At 44.7% G+C, this 17,710-nt stretch overlaps 1 protein-coding gene across 1 annotated transcript in view; it reads left to right on the plus strand.

Moving 5' to 3' along the window:
- Positions 1-17,710, plus strand: part of DNAH5 (dynein axonemal heavy chain 5) — a 208,789-nt gene that overhangs the window by 128,107 nt on the left and 62,972 nt on the right. The window contains exons 48-53 of the mRNA XM_064160720.1: positions 557-679; positions 1,916-2,129; positions 3,768-3,991; positions 5,787-5,982; positions 10,160-10,332; positions 11,912-12,042. Coding sequence (XP_064016790.1) covers positions 557-679; positions 1,916-2,129; positions 3,768-3,991; positions 5,787-5,982; positions 10,160-10,332; positions 11,912-12,042 — 1,061 coding nt within the window. The remainder of the gene's footprint in view (positions 1-556; positions 680-1,915; positions 2,130-3,767; positions 3,992-5,786; positions 5,983-10,159; positions 10,333-11,911; positions 12,043-17,710) is intronic.

Raw genomic sequence — 17,710 nt, forward strand, 5'->3', positions numbered from 1 at the left:
AGGCTGGGGAGAGGCCTTGAGCACAGCCCTACGAGGAGAGGCTGAGGGAGCTGGGATTGGTTAGCCTGGAGAAGAGGAGGCTCAGGGGAGACCTCATTGCTGTCTACAACTACCTGAGGGGAGGTTGTGGCCAGGAGGAGGTTGCTCTCTTCTCTCAGGTGGCCAGCACCAGAACGAGAGGACACAGCCTCAGGCTGTGCCAGGGGAGATTTAGGCTGGAGGTGAGGAGAAAGTTCTTCCCTGAGAGAGTCATTGGTCACTGGAATGGGCTGCCCGGGGAGGTGGTGGAGTCGCCGTCCCTGGAGCTGTTCAAGGCAGGACTGGACGTGGCACTTGGTGCCATGGTCTGGCCTTGAGCTCTGTGGTCAAGGGTTGGACTTGATGATCTGTGAGGTCTCTTCCAACCTTGATGATACTGTGATACTGTGACTGCTTCTGGAAGATGTGTTGCTTAAACCTTGCTTAGTAAAGCTGATTAATATGTTTGAATGATTGAATTGTATGTGCAAGGAAAGGCTCTTTTTAGCTCTGTAACTATGTAACTGCTTTTTAACAGCGCACAATAGAAAGTTACGTGGAGAAGCGCATGGGCACAACTTATGGTCCACCTGCTGGCAAAAAGATGACAGTCTTCATTGATGATGTGAATATGCCCATAATAAATGAATGGGGAGATCAGGTATGATTGTCAAAGAGGGGGAAAAAAGAAGGCACAAGTGTTTGTTTGTCTGTTTGTTTTCCTGTTTGTTCTGTTTGTTTGTTTGGGTTTAGTTCCTTACTACAAGGAGTGCTACAGGTAAGTAGCGAGTAAGTTTGGTATATAGTGCTTCATTTTAAACAGTCTTTCTAAAGAACCCATCTAGTTTTATATTGTTGTGAATTAATTGAAAATAAATACTGACTACAAGAATTTGGCCCAGGTGAATTTCATCAGGTTCAACAAGGCTAGATGCAAGGTCCTGCACTGGGGTCTGGACAGTCCTTCTTATGCTTTGGAGGATGTGATAGAGAGCAGCACTGCAGAAAAGGGCTTAGGAATAGTGGCAGCTGAATAACTAGACATCAACCAACAATGTGCCCTTGCAGTCCAGAAGGCAAATTGCATCCTCAGCCTGTGTCCAGCTCTTGGGTCCTCAATACAAGAAGGACATGGACCTGCTGGAGCAAGTCCAGAAGAGGGCCACAAAAGTGTTCAAAGAGCTGGAGCACCTCTCCTATCAAGACAGCCTGGAGAAGACACGGCTCCAGGGGGACCTTATAGCATCCTTCCAGTATCTGAAGGGAACTTACAAGAAATCAGGAGAGTTACTATTTACAAAAATCAAAATCCTTGGCAGCAAATTTAACACATGAAGCTGCATCAGCTTGGGCATGATTAGAAGAAAATGGAAATCTTGTGTTAAAATGGAGAAGGAATTCCAATACAACAGTCCTGAAAGTCATGAAATCATGCAACATTCAAGTAAGAATGAAGTATGAAGCAGTAATTCTAAGCTAGGAATTCTTGTCTGCTTCCAGGGATTTTGTCCACAGATATTACCAGTGAAAAGGACAATCTATATGTCCTTATTCCTAGTAGTATGTTTTTCTCTTGAAGCAAATTTGGGGCACAAAATAATGATATAGAGTGATTTGCCATTGGAATGGGCTGCCCAGGGAGGTGGTGGAGTTGCCATCCCTGGAGGTGTTCAAGAAAAGACTGCATGGGGCACTTAGTGACATGGTCTAATTGATTGGATAGGGCTGGGTGCTAGGTTGGACTGGATGATCTTGGAGGTCTCTTCCAACCTGGTTGATTCTATGGTTCTATGATTCTATATATGCTTTATGAGGTATTTCAAACACCTAAGTATGTTTTGTATTTTATTTAGCTGCATGTATGATATTCTGTTACCTCACCTTGGTTGTTTTACAGGTCACTAATGAAATAGTTAGGCAGCTGATGGAACAAAGAGGATTGTATAACCTGGAAAAGCCTGGTGAATTTACAAACATTGTGGACCTTCAGTTTTTGGCTGCCATGATCCACCCTGGGGGAGGTCGCAATGATATTCCACAGAGACTCAAGAGGCATTTCTCTGTGTTCAACTGCACTCTGCCTTCTAATTCTTCCATTGACAAAATTTTTGGTAAAGAGAAATTTGCTTTGCATCCATCCCAGTTTTGAAAATAGTGGTTGATTTTTATCCCCCTATTTATAAACATTATGATTAAAATAGATGCTCACTCCACTCTCTGACTTGCTTACCAGCACTTTTCCCTTCAGTAATCACTTCCCACCTGTATTGTCTTCAGTCTGTAAGTTTTTTGAGTCCAGTCACATCTCTGAATCTCTTAGTATGTTAAGTGGTTCAGGTCCAGCTCGGGAGCTGAAACTAGTGGTGCCCCCAGGGATCAGTGCTGGGGACAGTCCTGTTCAGCATCTTCATCAATGACATTGGTGAGGGCACAGAGTGTCTGCTCAGCAAGTTTGATGATGACACCAAGCTGGGAGGCTTGGCTGAGACAGCTGAAGGCTGTGCTGCCATCCAGAGAGACCTGGGCAGACTGAGAGCTGGGCGCAGAGGAACCAGATGAGGTTCAACAAGGACAAGTGCAGAGTCCTGCACCTGGGGAGGAATAACAAACTGCACCAGCACAGGCTGGGAGGTGACTGCTGGAGAGCAGCCCTGTGGAGAGGGACCTGGGGGTGCTGGTGGCTAACAAGTTCCCCATGGCACAGCAATGTGCCCTTGTGGCCAAGGAGGCCAATGGGATCCTGGGGTGTATTAGGCAGAGTGTGTCCAGCAGATCAAGGGAGGTTCTCCTGCCCCTCTACTCTGCCCTGCTGAGACCTCATCTTGAACATTGTGTTCAGTTTTGGGCTCCCCAGTTTAAGAGGGACGAGGATCTGCTGGAGAGGGTCCAGCAGAGGGCTAGGAGGACGATTAGGGGACTGGAGAGTACTGCCTTATGAGGAGAGGCTGAGGGCCCTGGGGCTTTCTAGTCTGGGGAAAAGAAGACCGAGAGGAGATTTGATAAATGTTTATAAGTATCTGAGGGCTGCCAGGAGCAGGGGGACAGGCTCTGCTCACTGCTCCCTGGGATAGGACAAGGAGCAATGGGTGTAAGCTGCAGCACAGGAGGTTCTGCCTCAACACAAGGAGGAACTTCTTTCCTGTAAGGGTCCCAGAGCACTGGCACAGGCTGCCCAGAGAGGCTGTGGAGTCTCCTCTGGAGCCTTTCCAGGCCTGTCTGGATGTGTTCCTCTGTGCTCTGTGTTAGATAGGATTGTCCTGCTGTGGCAAGGGGTTGGACTGGATGATCTCTTTGGGTCCCTTCCAGCCCCTAACATCCTGTGAGCCTCTGATCCTATGAAGTGTTAGGAAGGATGGCCTGAAGGCCATTCTGACTTTTAATGACAAGGCTGGAGTATTGCTAAGGTACTGCTGCTGCTGCAAAGGAGTGGCTAATAACTAGAGTTTCACAACTGACTACATGGTATTGGTCTCCAGAGAAGAGATTAATTAACACAAAAGCTGTGGAAGCTATTTCTGTAGACAAAATATTCCCAATGGACAGCTAAGAAAGAACTAAATACCAAGTGAGGCGGTGGCAGAATGCCGTTAAGAACAGGAGAATCAAGGTTTGAGTCAAACCAGGAAAACCAATTCAGCAAATTGGGAAAGGTTTTGGTGGTAAAAAAGAAAGATAAACTTACAAAGGTAATAGCTCTTGGTATCACACCAGTGTGTCAGAGAAAAATCTTTGTGTGTTATCCCCCCCAGGTGTAATTGGAGAAGGGCACTACTGTAGCGAGCGGGGGTTTTCAGAAGATGTGAAGAAAACTGTAGCCAAATTGGTTCCACTGACACGCAGGCTGTGGCAGGCTACCAAGATAAAAATGTTGCCCACACCAGCCAAGTTCCATTACATCTTCAACCTTCGAGACCTCTCAAGGATTTGGCAGGGGATGCTGAACGCTACGTCGGAAGTGATCAGCGAAACAAAGGTTAAGTGCACCACTTCACTGACTTTCTTATAATTAGTGTCTAATTATTGCAGCAAGAAAAGGTGAAGCATCTCACTTCCTGGTGTCTGAGTTTACTTGAGAAAAAGAAAATGTCTGATTAAAAAAGGGTTTTCAGCACTTTTTTGAGGAAAAGATGTTTTAGGCCAGCTTTTGCAGAAGGACACAGAGCTGTTGGAGTGAGTTCAGAGGAGGGCCACAAAGATTATCCAAGGGCTGGAGCACTTCTGCTGTGAGCTGGAGTTGTTCAGCCTAGAGAAGAGTGGGAGGGACCTTCGAGCTTCCTTCCAACCCCTGAAGACATCCTCCAGGAAGGCTTCAGAAGGACTTTTCATAAGAGTATCTAGCAATAGGACAAGGGGGAATGGTTTGAAGCTGAGGAAGACTAGGTTTAGACTGGATCTTAAGAAGTTCTTCAGTGTGAGGGTTGTGAGGTTCTGGAAGAGATTGCCCAGGGAGGTTGTGGATGCCTCCTTCCTGGGGGTGTGCAAGGCCAGGTTGGATGCGGCCTGGAGACCCCACCTGGAGTACTGCATCCAGTTCTAGAACCCCTATGACAAGAGGGATGTGGAGATGCTGGAGTGTGTCCAGAGAAGGGCCAGGAGGATGCTCAGAGGGCTGCAGCAGCTCTGCTGTGAGCACAGACTGAAAGAGTTGGGGCTGTTGAGTCTGGAGAAGAGGAGGCTCCCAGGTGACCTTCTTGTGGCCTTCCAGCATCTGAAGGGGTCTACAAAAAAGCTGGGGAGGGACTTTTTAGGCTGTGAGGGAGTGGCAGGACTGGGGGGAATGGAGCAAAGCTGGAGGTGGGGAGGTTCAGGCTGGACATGAGGAGGAAGTTGTTGAGCATGAGAGTGGTGAGAGGCTGGAATGGGTTGCCCAGGAGGTGGTTTTGGCCCCATGGCTGGAGGTATTTAAGGCCAGCCTGATCTAAGGTAGGGTGTCCCTGCCCATGGCAGGGAGGATTGGAACTAGATGATCCTTGTGGTCCCTTCCAACCCTGATTGATTCTATGATTCTGATTCTATGTTAGGTTGTTTGAAAGAAGAGAGTAAAGAAAATTGAGATGTAATGAACTTATCTTAACTCAACAAAAATATGTATATATTGATTAAAAGAACTAAACAGTTCTCCTCTCTCCACTGTGTTGAGCTTTCAGTCACTGCCTGCTATCTGTTTAACAAATGATTTCTGGCTTATCATAGAGTCAACCGGGTTGGAAGAGACCTCCAAGCTCAGCTAGTCCAACCTAGAACCCAGCCCTATCCAGGCAACTAAACCATGGCACTAAGTGCCTTATCCAGGCTTTGCTTGAATACCTAAAGGAAGAAGTAGTAACAAGTCATAGAGATTTTGATTTTTAGTTTTTCCATAACCCCCTTTTCATCCAGAAAAGCTCAATAGTTTATGCATCATTTTTCTGTTAATTATTCTAAGGAAAAGTAATTTATTGTTTTGAGTACTGAAGCCTAAAGTGCTGGAAAGCCAACGTTTGGGGTAATCGTGGAATCGTTGTTATACATTTGGATTGTATCATTGCTTCATGTTTAATGTACTTCCCTGCTCATGTTTAATGTACTTCCCTGCTTGTTGAATGAACCCTTGGATTTTCCTACCTCTAAAGTGTACACTTTAGAATTTATTTTAATCTCTGAGGCTAAAAATACGCTAAGTTGATTATATGAATATATCACAGAGTCACAGAATTTCTCAGATTGGAAAAGACCTCCAAGCTGGTTGAGTCCAATCATTGGTTGATGTCTGTGTTTTTCTAATGTAGATGCTGCTGAAACTGTGGAAGCATGAGTGTAAGCGTGTTATTGCTGACCGTTTCACAACCTCAGAAGATACAAAGTGGTTTGATGTAACCGCGGCGAAACTCATTGCAGAGGAACTTGGAGAAACAAAAGCTTTGCTGGGTGCTGAACCAGATGCATTCTTTGTTGACTTCTTAAGGGATGCACCTGAAAAAAGTGGTAAAGATTAACTGTATTTACTATGAATAGGGAAAGAGATATGATAAAATAGATGCCAATAGAAATGAGTCTTAAAATGCATAGTAAGTTTTTAGATGAAGCATGGCTGTCCTGTCCAGGGACTTAAAATTACTGGGTGTACCAATGGTGGAATGTCTTTATATTCATGGGGTTTTTAGGTCTGTATTTATATCCAGGTTATCTGTATAGGAGAGCCCTGCTTCCATTTCCACTGGTGCAGTAGATAGAGAACTGGAATGTGTCCAGAGAAGGGCAACAAGGCTGGTGAAAGGCCTGGAGCACAAACCCTATGAGGAGAGGCTGAGGGAGCTGGGAGTGTTTAGCTTAGAGAAGAGGAGGCTCAGGGGTGACCTCATTGCTGTCTACAACTACTTGAAGGGAGGCTGTAGCCAGGTGGGGTTGGTCTCTTCTCCCAGACAACCAGCAACAGAAGAAGGGGACACAGTCCCAAGTTGTGCCAGGGAAAGGTCTAGGCTGGGTGTTAGGAGAAAGTTGTTGGCAGAGAGAGTGATTGGCATTGGAATGGGCTGCCCAGGGAGGTGGTGGAGTCCCTGTCCCTGGAGGTGTTCAAGAAAAGCCTGGCTGAGGCACTTAGTGCCATGGTCTGGTTGACTGGCTAGGGCTGGGTGCTAGGTTGGACTGGATGAGCTTGGAGGTCTCTTCCAGCCTGGTTGATTCTATGATTCTATGATTCTAAAACTGCCTAAGAATGAGCATGAGTCTGTATTATTCTAACATAATGAGAGAACTGTGATACGAGTGACTGGAAGTGGTGGGGTTGCAATGCTAGATAAAGGGTAGCACTTTAGTTACCATCCCCTAGAAACCTGGTGACAGAATGCTGACTCTGGGCTAATGCAATCTTAGGAAATACCCAGTACATGATTTTGTAACAAATAAGTATCATTTCAAAGTCCCCTGAGTGCTGGTAAAACCTCTTGAATTATCCATGTGGCTTGTATCAAAGGCTTTCTGTCTTTAATAAAGCCCACTGTTTCAGTGACCTTGATAAATGACCTGGGAATATTTGTTAGTTGATGCAGAAGAATAGAAAACAGTTGTTTGGATTTGGAGAAGGTCATTATTTAAACTACTGGATGATTCAATTATCTGTGTTCATATCACTGTACTGGTGGATAGTGGAGGCAAGAAAAGTTTGGCATGTGTTGTCAAATGCTGATTAAGTCTCTTACAGGCTAACTTAAGTATTCAGAAGGCAGTGACAAAGGAGAGTAAAAGTTAGGAAATGTTTGATTGGAAGGAATCACATGGAAGTCATGTGAGAAAGTAGTCAAATACATCCATAACTAACTTGGCTAAACTGCAGCAATATAGACAGAATCATAGAATCAACCAGGTTGGAAGAGACCTCCAAGATCAGCCAGCCCAACCAAGCACCCAGCCCTGGCCAATCAACCAGACCATGGCCAGGCATTGCTTGAACACCTCCAGGCACAGCGACTCCACCACCTCCCTGGGCAGCCCATTCCAATGCCAATCACTCTCTCTGACAACACAACAACTTCCTCCTAACATCCATCCTAGACCTCCCCTGGCACAACTTGAGACTGTGTTCCCTTGTTCTGTTGCTGGTTGCCTGGGAGAAGAGACCAACTCCCACTTGGCTACAACCTCCCTTCAGGTAGTTGTAGACAGCAATGAGAACTGATACAAGAAGTCAGAATACACACTGAGAAAGTGAAGAGTGACTTCTAATGCAAAAATTTGAATACAGACTAGAAACTAGTATGTTGAACTGAAAAATAAATGCATAAAGAAGCATTGAATAATTAAAGTTGGAAAAGATCTCAAATGTCATCAAATCCAAGCATTAACCTAGGACTGCCAAGTCCACCACCATGCTGTCTTGGTTCTAATTTAAATTTCCACAGACTCAAATAAATTTGGTAGAACCAAATAACAATTTATAGAGTGCCCTTCCCTCTTCCCCTTTCTTTCTCAAAAGAAAGCAATTAGATGTGGAGAGAGAAAAGCTAAGCACACCCAAATAAATAAATCTCACTCTGATTTGGAAGTTAAAAAGAAAAGTTTAACAATAAATTGAAAAGGTATCTGAGGTAGGGAAGTTACAAAAGGTACAGGGAAGGGAAAGCAAATGCGCAATGTGTAAATACAACCAGATTTTGATGGGGATGGCTTTGTCTGCCTCGTGGGTGATGGCCACGTGGTGAAGCAAAGAGAAAACAGGAACAGGATGGTGATGCTGGTAAGCAGGGAGGCAGGGAGAGCAGAGAGAGAGAAACAGGCATTCCCCCTGCTTTTATGGATCTTTAGACAAGAAGGGGCAGTGGGCTAACCATCATCTGGTAGTGTCCAGACCCACCCCTGGGGGGAGTCAAGACCATCTAGGGTCAGGTTCAAGGTCACTCCCCGTGGAGGGTTAACCCTATACACATACCATGTTCCTAACTGCCATCTGCATGTTTCTTCAACACTTCCAGGGATGAGGATTCCACCACTTGCCTGGGCAGCATGTTCCAATGTTTACCATTCTTTAAGTGAAAACTTCTTTCCTTATATCAAATATAAGCCTCTCCTTCTGCAACTTGGGACTGTTTCCTCTCATTCTGTTGCTTGTTACTTGAGGTCACCTGAGGTGAGGGACTGACATCTGCTTTGCTACAAACTCCTTTAAGGTAGTTGTAGAGAGAGAGATAAAGTCTTCCCTCAGCCATCTCTTCTGAAGACTCAGCAACCCTAGTTCCCTCAGCCTCTTCTCAGAAGGCCTGTGCTCTAGGCAGTTCACCACCTTTGTTGCCCTTCTTCAGGTGTACTCCAGCAACAGAATGTCTTTCTTGTAGCAAGAGCCAAAACCTGAAGGCAATATTTGAGATGTGGCCCCATGAGTGCCAAGTACAAAGGCATGATCATTTCCCTAGTCTTGCTGGTCATACTTTTTCTGCTGGAGGTCAAGATGTTGTTGGTGTTCTTGGCCACATGAGCAAGCTGCTGGCTCCCGTTGAACTGGCTATTGACCAGCACTCTCATGTCCTTCTCTGCCAGGCAGCTTTCCAGTCACTCTGCCCCAATCCAAGCAAAATAACCTGCTTCCTGCTGTCAGTTTAAATGCACCTGTCATATAATGTGCCTTTTAACATGAAATTTCATCTAAATTCAAAGTAGGGTGCCTTCATTTAGAAAGGGCATGTTTTGTCCGTGTTTGTCAGAGCCTTGAGGACCCCTTTCTGTTTTGGCTTTAAGTGACAAGAATAGCAAGTGTAATTTTGTTTTAATTGTTCTTTTAATGGAATTTAGATTTCTGATCTCTTAAATGTATAAAAAACCCCACCTGACCTAAATTTCATGTAATCCTCTGCTCTGGTTAGTGATACATTTACTTACACTCCTTGTATCCCTGGGTTGTACAATCCCAATATATATCCCAATATATTTGTCCCCAAGATAAACACATGAAGACTTGACATGAAGTAGCTCAAACATCACTTTCTAGACTACAGAATCATAGAATCAACCAGGTGGGAAGACACCTCCAAGATCATCCCATCCAACCTAGCACCCAGCCCTATCCAGTCAACCAGACCATGACACTAAGTGCCCCAGCCAGGCTTTTCTTGAACACCTGCAGGGACGGTGCCTCCACCACCTCCCTGGGCAGCCCATTCCAATGCCAATCACTCTCTCTGTGATAAACTTCCTCCTAACATCCAGCCTATAATTCCCCCAGCACAACTTAAGGAAGTATCAGTATCAGAGGGAGATCTCAGTAGTTGTGTTGCCAACCAGAGAGACTTTCACAAGACCTGCCTAAGATCTGACAATGGAAAGTGCAAAATCTTTCACCTAGGAAAGAAAAATTCCATGCACCAGCAACCACCTGTCTGTAAACTTACTGTTCCTTGTAGGTATTTTGTATGCAGCACTCCCTTGTACATCTAATTTACATAGAATCATAAAGGTTGGAGAACACCTTTATTTTGTATAATAAACATCACTCTGGATGGCTAAAGACACTTCTAATTACCTAATTACTCATCCCCATGTTGAGCTTCATCAGTCATTGAAACTGCTAAGGTTTTATTATTTATTATATTAGGTATTATTTTTATTGTTTATTTATTATTGATTGCATTTTACATTATTTATTATGTTATTTATTATTTTATTTTTGTCCTAGGTGAAAAAACAGAAGATGTTAATTTAGATATTCCCAAAGTCTATGAGCCAATTTACTCCTTTCGTCAACTACGGAATCGTTTAAACATGTTTTTACAAGCATACAATGAGAATGTTCATGGTACTGGAATGGACTTGGTTTTCTTTGAAGATGCTATGATTCACTTAGTCAAGGTACAGTCTTACTAGATTGGCAGCTGTTGTTGTTGTTGTTCAGTTATTCTCTGTGCCAAGAAACACAGGTTTGCACAAATCAAGGTAAATTGCTTCTAAAACTAAAGCAAATCATTTATTGCTAGCAAATATTTTGCCTGTTGCTCTGTGACTAGATATTAAAGCTCAGTGGTTCTGAAAATTCACTTGTTAGGGGCATTGTCCACACACAATTGCCTTCATACAAAGGAGAAACTTAAAAAAAAAGTAAATTAAAAAAATAGAAATCTCATGCAGTGAGGTTATCTACTTCTTACCATAAATTATTAAGAGCTGAACATTAGATTCTACCATCCTAACAATAAATATGAGAACAATTTAAGTTAAATTATAGTTGACAAACATACTGCAGCTGCAGTTTTCAAAAATTTGGAGTCCATTCTTGTCATTTCACAAAATTAATCCCTTTCTTTTGTGATGGTTTGGGAGTTACCTACGCCCCCGACACACACTTATGAAAATCACCCAGACTAGACTCAGATGGCTGGAAGTTAAAGAATGAAGCTATATTTACAGTAGTCTCTGATGGCTGGAAGTTAAAGAGTGAAGCTATATTTACAGTAGACTCTGATGGCTGGATGTTAAAGAATGAAGCTATATTTACAGTAGACTCTGATGGCTGGAAGTTAAAGAATGAAGCTATATTTACAGTAGACTCTGATGGCTGGAAGTTAAAGAGTGAAGCTATATTTACAGTAGTCTCTGATGGCTGGAAGTTAAAGAGTGAAGCTATATTTACAGTAGACTCTGATGGCTGGATGTTAAAGAATGAAGCTATATTTACAGTAGACTCTGATGGCTGGAAGTTAAAGTGAGTTAGCTGTCCAAGCGATCCAGTTCTTTATTGAGAGCATCAGGCTCCAAGTTACAAAGCACATACTTTCAGTTAGGGTGAGAAGAGTGAGCACATGCAGCAACGTGGTACTGTTCACGAGCATTTGGTGCATCTAAATATTTGAATATGCATGGTCCTCTCTACTTGCAGTTACTGTAAAAGCATTTTAGTGCACCTAGATATTGGAATTTGCATACTCCTTCTATTTCCCTCCTACTCTGCACACAGTCCCACAGAAGCTGTTTATCAGAAGGCTCAAGGACAAATTCCTCTGAGCTTCACACACAGCGCTGTGGTTTACTGCGCTTCAATACTCAGACCTCACACCCAAGGCTCGATTGTACAAACTTCTAGGGGCTTGTGGCCCCATTTTTCAGCCAGTTCCCAACATGATAGCACACTGATAACAAATTGCAGTTGAGATTTACTTGTGCTTTGTGGAAGTGTGAGATGCAGTTCTCCTGATAACTGAAAGCCGACAGCGGTGGGATCAAGTCATTGCTATATGTTGGAAGCTCTGCGGAAAACTCATGCAAAATACAAATGTTAATGAAACACATTAACAGTTATATGGAATCTCTTAATTAAACTTTAAAGTTTTAATTTGTTTATATTAATATAATAATTTTCTTCTTAGACTAGCATATGTTTTTTGGCGTGAAGCTCTTCAATGTTGCAGCAATTAACAACTGTGATCTCACACAGATTTCTCGGGTGATTCGCACACCTCGCGGAAACGCTCTTTTAGTTGGAATCGGTGGCTCAGGAAAGCAGAGCTTGACAAGACTGACATCTTTTATAGCTGGCTATGATACATTCCAGATAATGTTAACAAGGTGAGCTTTAATTAAAATGTAAGTACTTTGTGTTTGCAATCTTCCTATCGGTCTCCTGTCTTCAGTGGGAATAAGAACGTGCTTGGTATATGTTGCAGAACCCTGATTAGCTTGCTGCAGGAAACGTGGTCAAGGCCCTCACAGATCAGTGTGATCAAAGGCAATGCCACATGGACTCCAGACCGTTCAATGTGAATTATTCCAGAGACCATTATTGATCATTTCGGCTCTCAATGTATCCCCTCAGGGCCACAAGGCACACACCTACACATTAGCATACTTAGTCAAGGACAACCCACTCCATCAGCATAAACCACACCTTGTTTTTCTCATTAACAAGGTGTCTGTTATCTATCCCTTCTGAGATAAGGTAGCCAGCAGCTGGTGGGAACCAAGGGCAGCATCTGCTTGTTATTATCCTTCTTCACTTTGCATTCCCACAAGTATAGGCTGCTCACTCTTGTCAAATGGAAAAACATCAAAATCCTTTGAGACTTACTAAATTTGCTTGATTTTTCAACAATACAACTGATCTTTTACTAATTTTGGAGCCATAAACTGTTTTGTATAGAATGAGAAGGAATACTGAAGAGGAAGAGAAGGCTCCTGGGAGACATCGTAGCAGCCTTCCAGTACCTGAGAGGAGGCCTACAACAATGCTGGAGGGAGACTGTACACAAAGGCATGTAGTGATAGGATGAGGGGGCAATGGTTTTAAATTAGAGAATAATAGATTCAAATTGCATGTCAGGAATGAGTTCTTGACCACGAGGGTGGTGGAACACCAAACGGCTTGCCCAGGGAGATAGTTGAGGCCCCATGCCTGGAGATATTATAAGGTCAGGTGCAATAAAGTAACTTGATCTAGTGGAGGATGTTCCTGCACACTGCAGGGGGTTGGACTTTTGGAGGTCCCTTCCAACTCAACCCATTCTACAATTTTATGATTGGTAGTCTCAAGTTATCTGCACTTTGTTCTTTAAACTGTGCTGGAAAGTATTCGTAGGTGGTATCTATCTATATTGCTTTTATAAGGTTATCTTGTAATTGGAATAACACATATGTGAGGAGGTGGAATCCTGATTCTTGCCCATTAATTCAGTATATCTTATGTATATATCAGTATTTTGACAATCTTTTCCAGGTATGTCTTACCTTGCTTCATATTGTTCAATTCAATAAGATTTATTTTGGAATAACTCACAAAAGATACACAAAATAAATCCCTCTCTGAATGTTTTGCAATGAATGCCCAAATTGTCTCTAGGACAGCAAATAATCAGGCAATATTTTCAGCACTCAATTAAGATGTCATTGAAAGGAGCTTTATGATTTTAATTCTTTTGCAGCTATGTTGGTTGCTGAACAAATTCTAGATTCACAGGTAGGAATGATTACAGGCTCACAGGATGTTAGGGGCTGGAAGGGACCCAAGGAGATCATCAAGTCCAACCCCTCTGCCAGAACAGGACAATACAATCTAGCACAGATCACAGAGGAACACATCCAGACAGGCCTTGAAAGGCTCCAGAGAAGGAGACTTCACAACCTCTCTGGGCAGCCTGTGCCACTGCTCTGGGACCCCTACAATAAAGAAGTTCCCCCTTGTGTTGAGGTGGAAGCTCTTTTGCTGCAGCTTACACCCATTGCTCCTTGTCCTATCCCAGGGAGCAGTGAGCAGAGCCTGTCCCCTCACTCTTGGCCCCAGCCCTCAGATACTTATAAATATTTATCAAATCCCCTCTCAGTCTTCTCTTCTCCAGACTAAACAGCCCCAGGTCCCTCAGCCTCTCCTCATAAGCCATGCCCTCCAGTCCCCTCATCATCCTTGTAGCCCTCCTCTGGACCCTCTCCAGCAGATCCCTGTCCCTCTGAAACTGGGGATCCCAAAACTGAACACAGTACTCAAGATGAGTCTCAGCAGGGCAGAGTAGAGGGGCAGGAGAACCTCCCTTGATCTGCTGGACACACTCTGCCTAATACAGCCCAGGATGCCATTGGCCTTCTTGGCCACAAGGGCACATTGCTGTGCCATGGGTACCTTGTTAGCCACCAGCACCCCCAGGTCCCTCTCCACAGGGCTGCTCTCCAGCAGTCACCTCCCAGCCTGTGCTGGTGCAGTTTGTTATTCCTCCCCAGGTGCAGGACTCTGCACTTGTCCTTGTTGAACCTCATCTGGTTCCTCTGTACCCAGCTCTCAGTCTGCCCATGTCTGGATGGCCTCACAGCCTTCAGCTGGATCAGCCTAGCCTCTGAGCTTGGTGTCATCATCAAACTTGCTGAGCAGACACTGTGCCCTCACCAATGTCACTGATGAAGATGTTGAACAGGACTGGCCCCAGCACTGATCCTTGGGGGACACCACTAGTCACAGCTCTCCAGCTGGACCTGGCACCACTGATCACCACACTCTGAACTCTATCTTGCAACCAGTTCCTAACCCTCCTCACTGCCTGCTCTTCCATCCCACACTTCCTCAGCTTGCTCACTAAAATGTCATGGAGACAGTGTCAAAGGCCTTGCTAAGGTCAAGGTAGACTACATCCACTGCTCTCCCTGAGTCTACCTGTTCAGTTATGGCATCATAAAATGCTATCAGGTTAGTCAAGCATCACTTCCCCTTGGTAAATCCATGCTGACTACTCCTGATAACTTCTTCTCTTCCAAGTGCCTTGAGATGCCCTCCAGCAGGAGATGCTCCATCATTTTTCCAGGGATGGAGGTGAGACTGCCTGGTCTATAGTTTCCTGGAACCTCTTTCTTGCCCTTTTTGAGGACTGGAGTGCCATTGACTCTCCTCCAGTCCTCAGGCACCTCTCCTGTCTGCCACTATTTGATGAAGATGGTGGAGAGTTGCAGAGCAATAACATCAGTCGGTTCTCTTAGCACCCTTGGGTGCATCTCATCAGGGCCTATGGACCTGTGAACATTTAATTTGTGTAACTGATCTCTAACCCAGTCTGCACTGAGCAGTGGGGAGCACTCCCTCCTCCAGGCTTCCTCTCCTTCATCCAGGGACTGGACTACATAGGGGAGTTCAGCCTTAGGTGTAAAGACTGAATCAAAGAAAGCATTCAGCAGCTCTGCCTTCTCTGCACCCTCAGTTACCAAGGCTGCCTCCTCATTCAGCAGTGCCCCACACCTTCCCTGTTCTTCATATTGAAGAAGTCTTTCTTGTTCTATTTTACTTCCTTTGCCAGCTTCAGTTCCAAGAGAGGTTTGGCCTTCCTTGTTGCTTTCCTACAAGCCCTGACTACTTCTCTATAGTTCTCCCAAGTGACCAATCCCTTCTTCCGTGAATTGTAAGATTCCTTCTTCCCTGAGATTTCCTTCAGGAGCTCCTTACTCAACCATGCAGATCTCCTAGCACAGCTACCTGATTTTTTTTCAGGGGAACACACCTGGCTTGGGCTTGGATGAAGTAGTCTTTAAAAATTAGCCAACTTTCTTGAGCTCCTTTCCCCTCCAGAGCCTTAGCCCATGGGATTTCTCCAAGCATATCCCTGAAGAGCACAAAGTCAGCTGTGCAGAAGTTTAGGGTTGCAATTCTGCTTGTTGCTCTGATTCTACACTTTAGAATATTAAACTCCACTGTGTCATGATCACTGTCTCCAAGGCTGTTCCCGACCTCAACCAGTCCCTCTTTATTAGTTAATACAAGGTCCAGCAGTGCACATGCAGCAGTGAGCAGAGCCTATCCCCCTACTCTTGGTCAGCCCTCAAATATTTACAAACATTTATCAAATCCCCTCTAATTCTTCTCTTTTCCAGACTAAAAACTCCCAAGTCTCTCAGCCTCTCCTCATAAGGCAGTGCCCTCCAGTCCCCTAATCATCCTTGTAGCCCTTTGCTGGACTCTTTCCAGCAGATCCTTGTCTCTCTTAAACGGGAGAGCCCGAAACTGAACACAGTATTCAAGATGAGGTCTCAAGATGGGATTCTCAAGATGGGATTCTTGGTGAGGTTCTCCTTAGAGAATGTCTGATTAGGAATGCCTTCAGGAAAAAGGACAGTGACATTGACAGAACAAACAGTTACCAATTGCTGAATGTCATTCACAAAGAAGCCCCTGGAGACTGACATTTTGAATGAAGAAAGTGCTATGCAACTTCCCAATCCAACTTCCCTTGGCACCTGAGGATCATCAGAAGGCCTGTATAAAGCCTATGAATAACAAAGCCCAGGAAAAGTATGGTGAACCCTTTTGCTTAAAGACTTGTAAACATGATGTGTACACCTGATGAATTAAAGAAACTATCCTGAAGAATAGATTGATTGGAGGAAAGACTCAGCAAAGAATTTGATAAAACACAATCCTGCCTTACAGCCCCCTTGGACTTCTTCAGGTAGGTTAGCCAGCTGGTGTAGAAGTGTGGTCATCTGACTGATAAAATTCAGCTTCATCATTTTCTAACTTCAAGTGTTTACCTAAAATGTAGGTTAAAATTTTGTTCTAAAATACCTCTGGGAAAAATTTTGAATCCTTCTTGAATGGATTTTTTTTTTTGCTCTTTGTTAATCCAAAAGTTTCTGTACTCTGGGTTCTTAAAAGATAATAATGGTTTCATTTAGTCTACAGAGGTGGATGATAACCATATATTAAACTTAATGGATCATAGAATCATAGAATCAACCAGGTTGGAAGAGACCTCCAAGATCAGCCAGTCCAACCTAGCACCCAGCCCTATCCAATCAACCAGACCATGGCACTGAGTGCCTCATCCAGTCCTTTCTTGAAGACCCCCAGGGACGGTGCCTCCACCACCTCCCTGGGCAGCCCATTCCAATGCCAATCACTCTCTCTGTGAAGAACTTCTTCCTAACATCCAGCCTATACCTACCCTGGCACAACTTGAGACTCTGTCCCCTTGTTCTATTGCTGGTTGCCTGGGAGAAGAGGCCACCCCCACCTGGCTACAATGTCCCTTCAGGTAGTTGTAGACAGTAATAGGATCACCCCTGAGCCTCCTCTTCTCCAGGCTAAACAGGCCCAGCTCCCTTCATCCTTTCCTCATAGGGTTTGTGTTCCAGGCCCCTCACCAGCTTTGTTGCCCTTCTCTGGACACCTTCCAGCACCTCAACATCTTTCTTGAATTGAGGGGCCCAGAACTGGACACAGCACTCAAGGTGTGGCCTGACCAGTGCTGAGTACAGGGGAAGAATAACCTCCCTTTTCCTGCTGGCCACACTGTTCCTGATGCAGGCCAGGATGCCATTGGCTCTCTTGGCCACCTGGGCACACTGCTGACTCATCTTCAGCTCCTATCTATCAGTACCCCCAGGTCCCTTTCCTCCTGGCTGCTCTCAGCCACTCAGTCCCCAGCCTGCAGTGCTGCTTGGGGTTGTTGTGGCCCAAGTGCAGAACTCTGCACTTGGCCTTGTTCAATCTCATCCCATTGGCCTCTACCCACCCATCCAGCCTGGCCAGGTCCCTCTGCAGGGCTCTCCTACCTTCCAACAGCTCCACACCTGCTCCTAGCTTGGTGTCATCTGCAAACTTATTGATACTGGACTCAATCCCCTCGTCCAGGTCATCAGTAAAAATATTGAACAGGACTGGGCCCAGCACTGATCCTTGGGGCACACCACTAGTGACAGCTGCCAACTGAATGTGGCACCATTCACCACCACTCTCTGGGCTCTGCCATCCAGCCTGTTCTTGACCCAT

The sequence above is a fragment of the Pogoniulus pusillus genome, chromosome 21 (genome assembly GCF_015220805.1).
Source record: "Pogoniulus pusillus isolate bPogPus1 chromosome 21, bPogPus1.pri, whole genome shotgun sequence".
NCBI lineage: Eukaryota > Metazoa > Chordata > Aves > Piciformes > Lybiidae > Pogoniulus > Pogoniulus pusillus.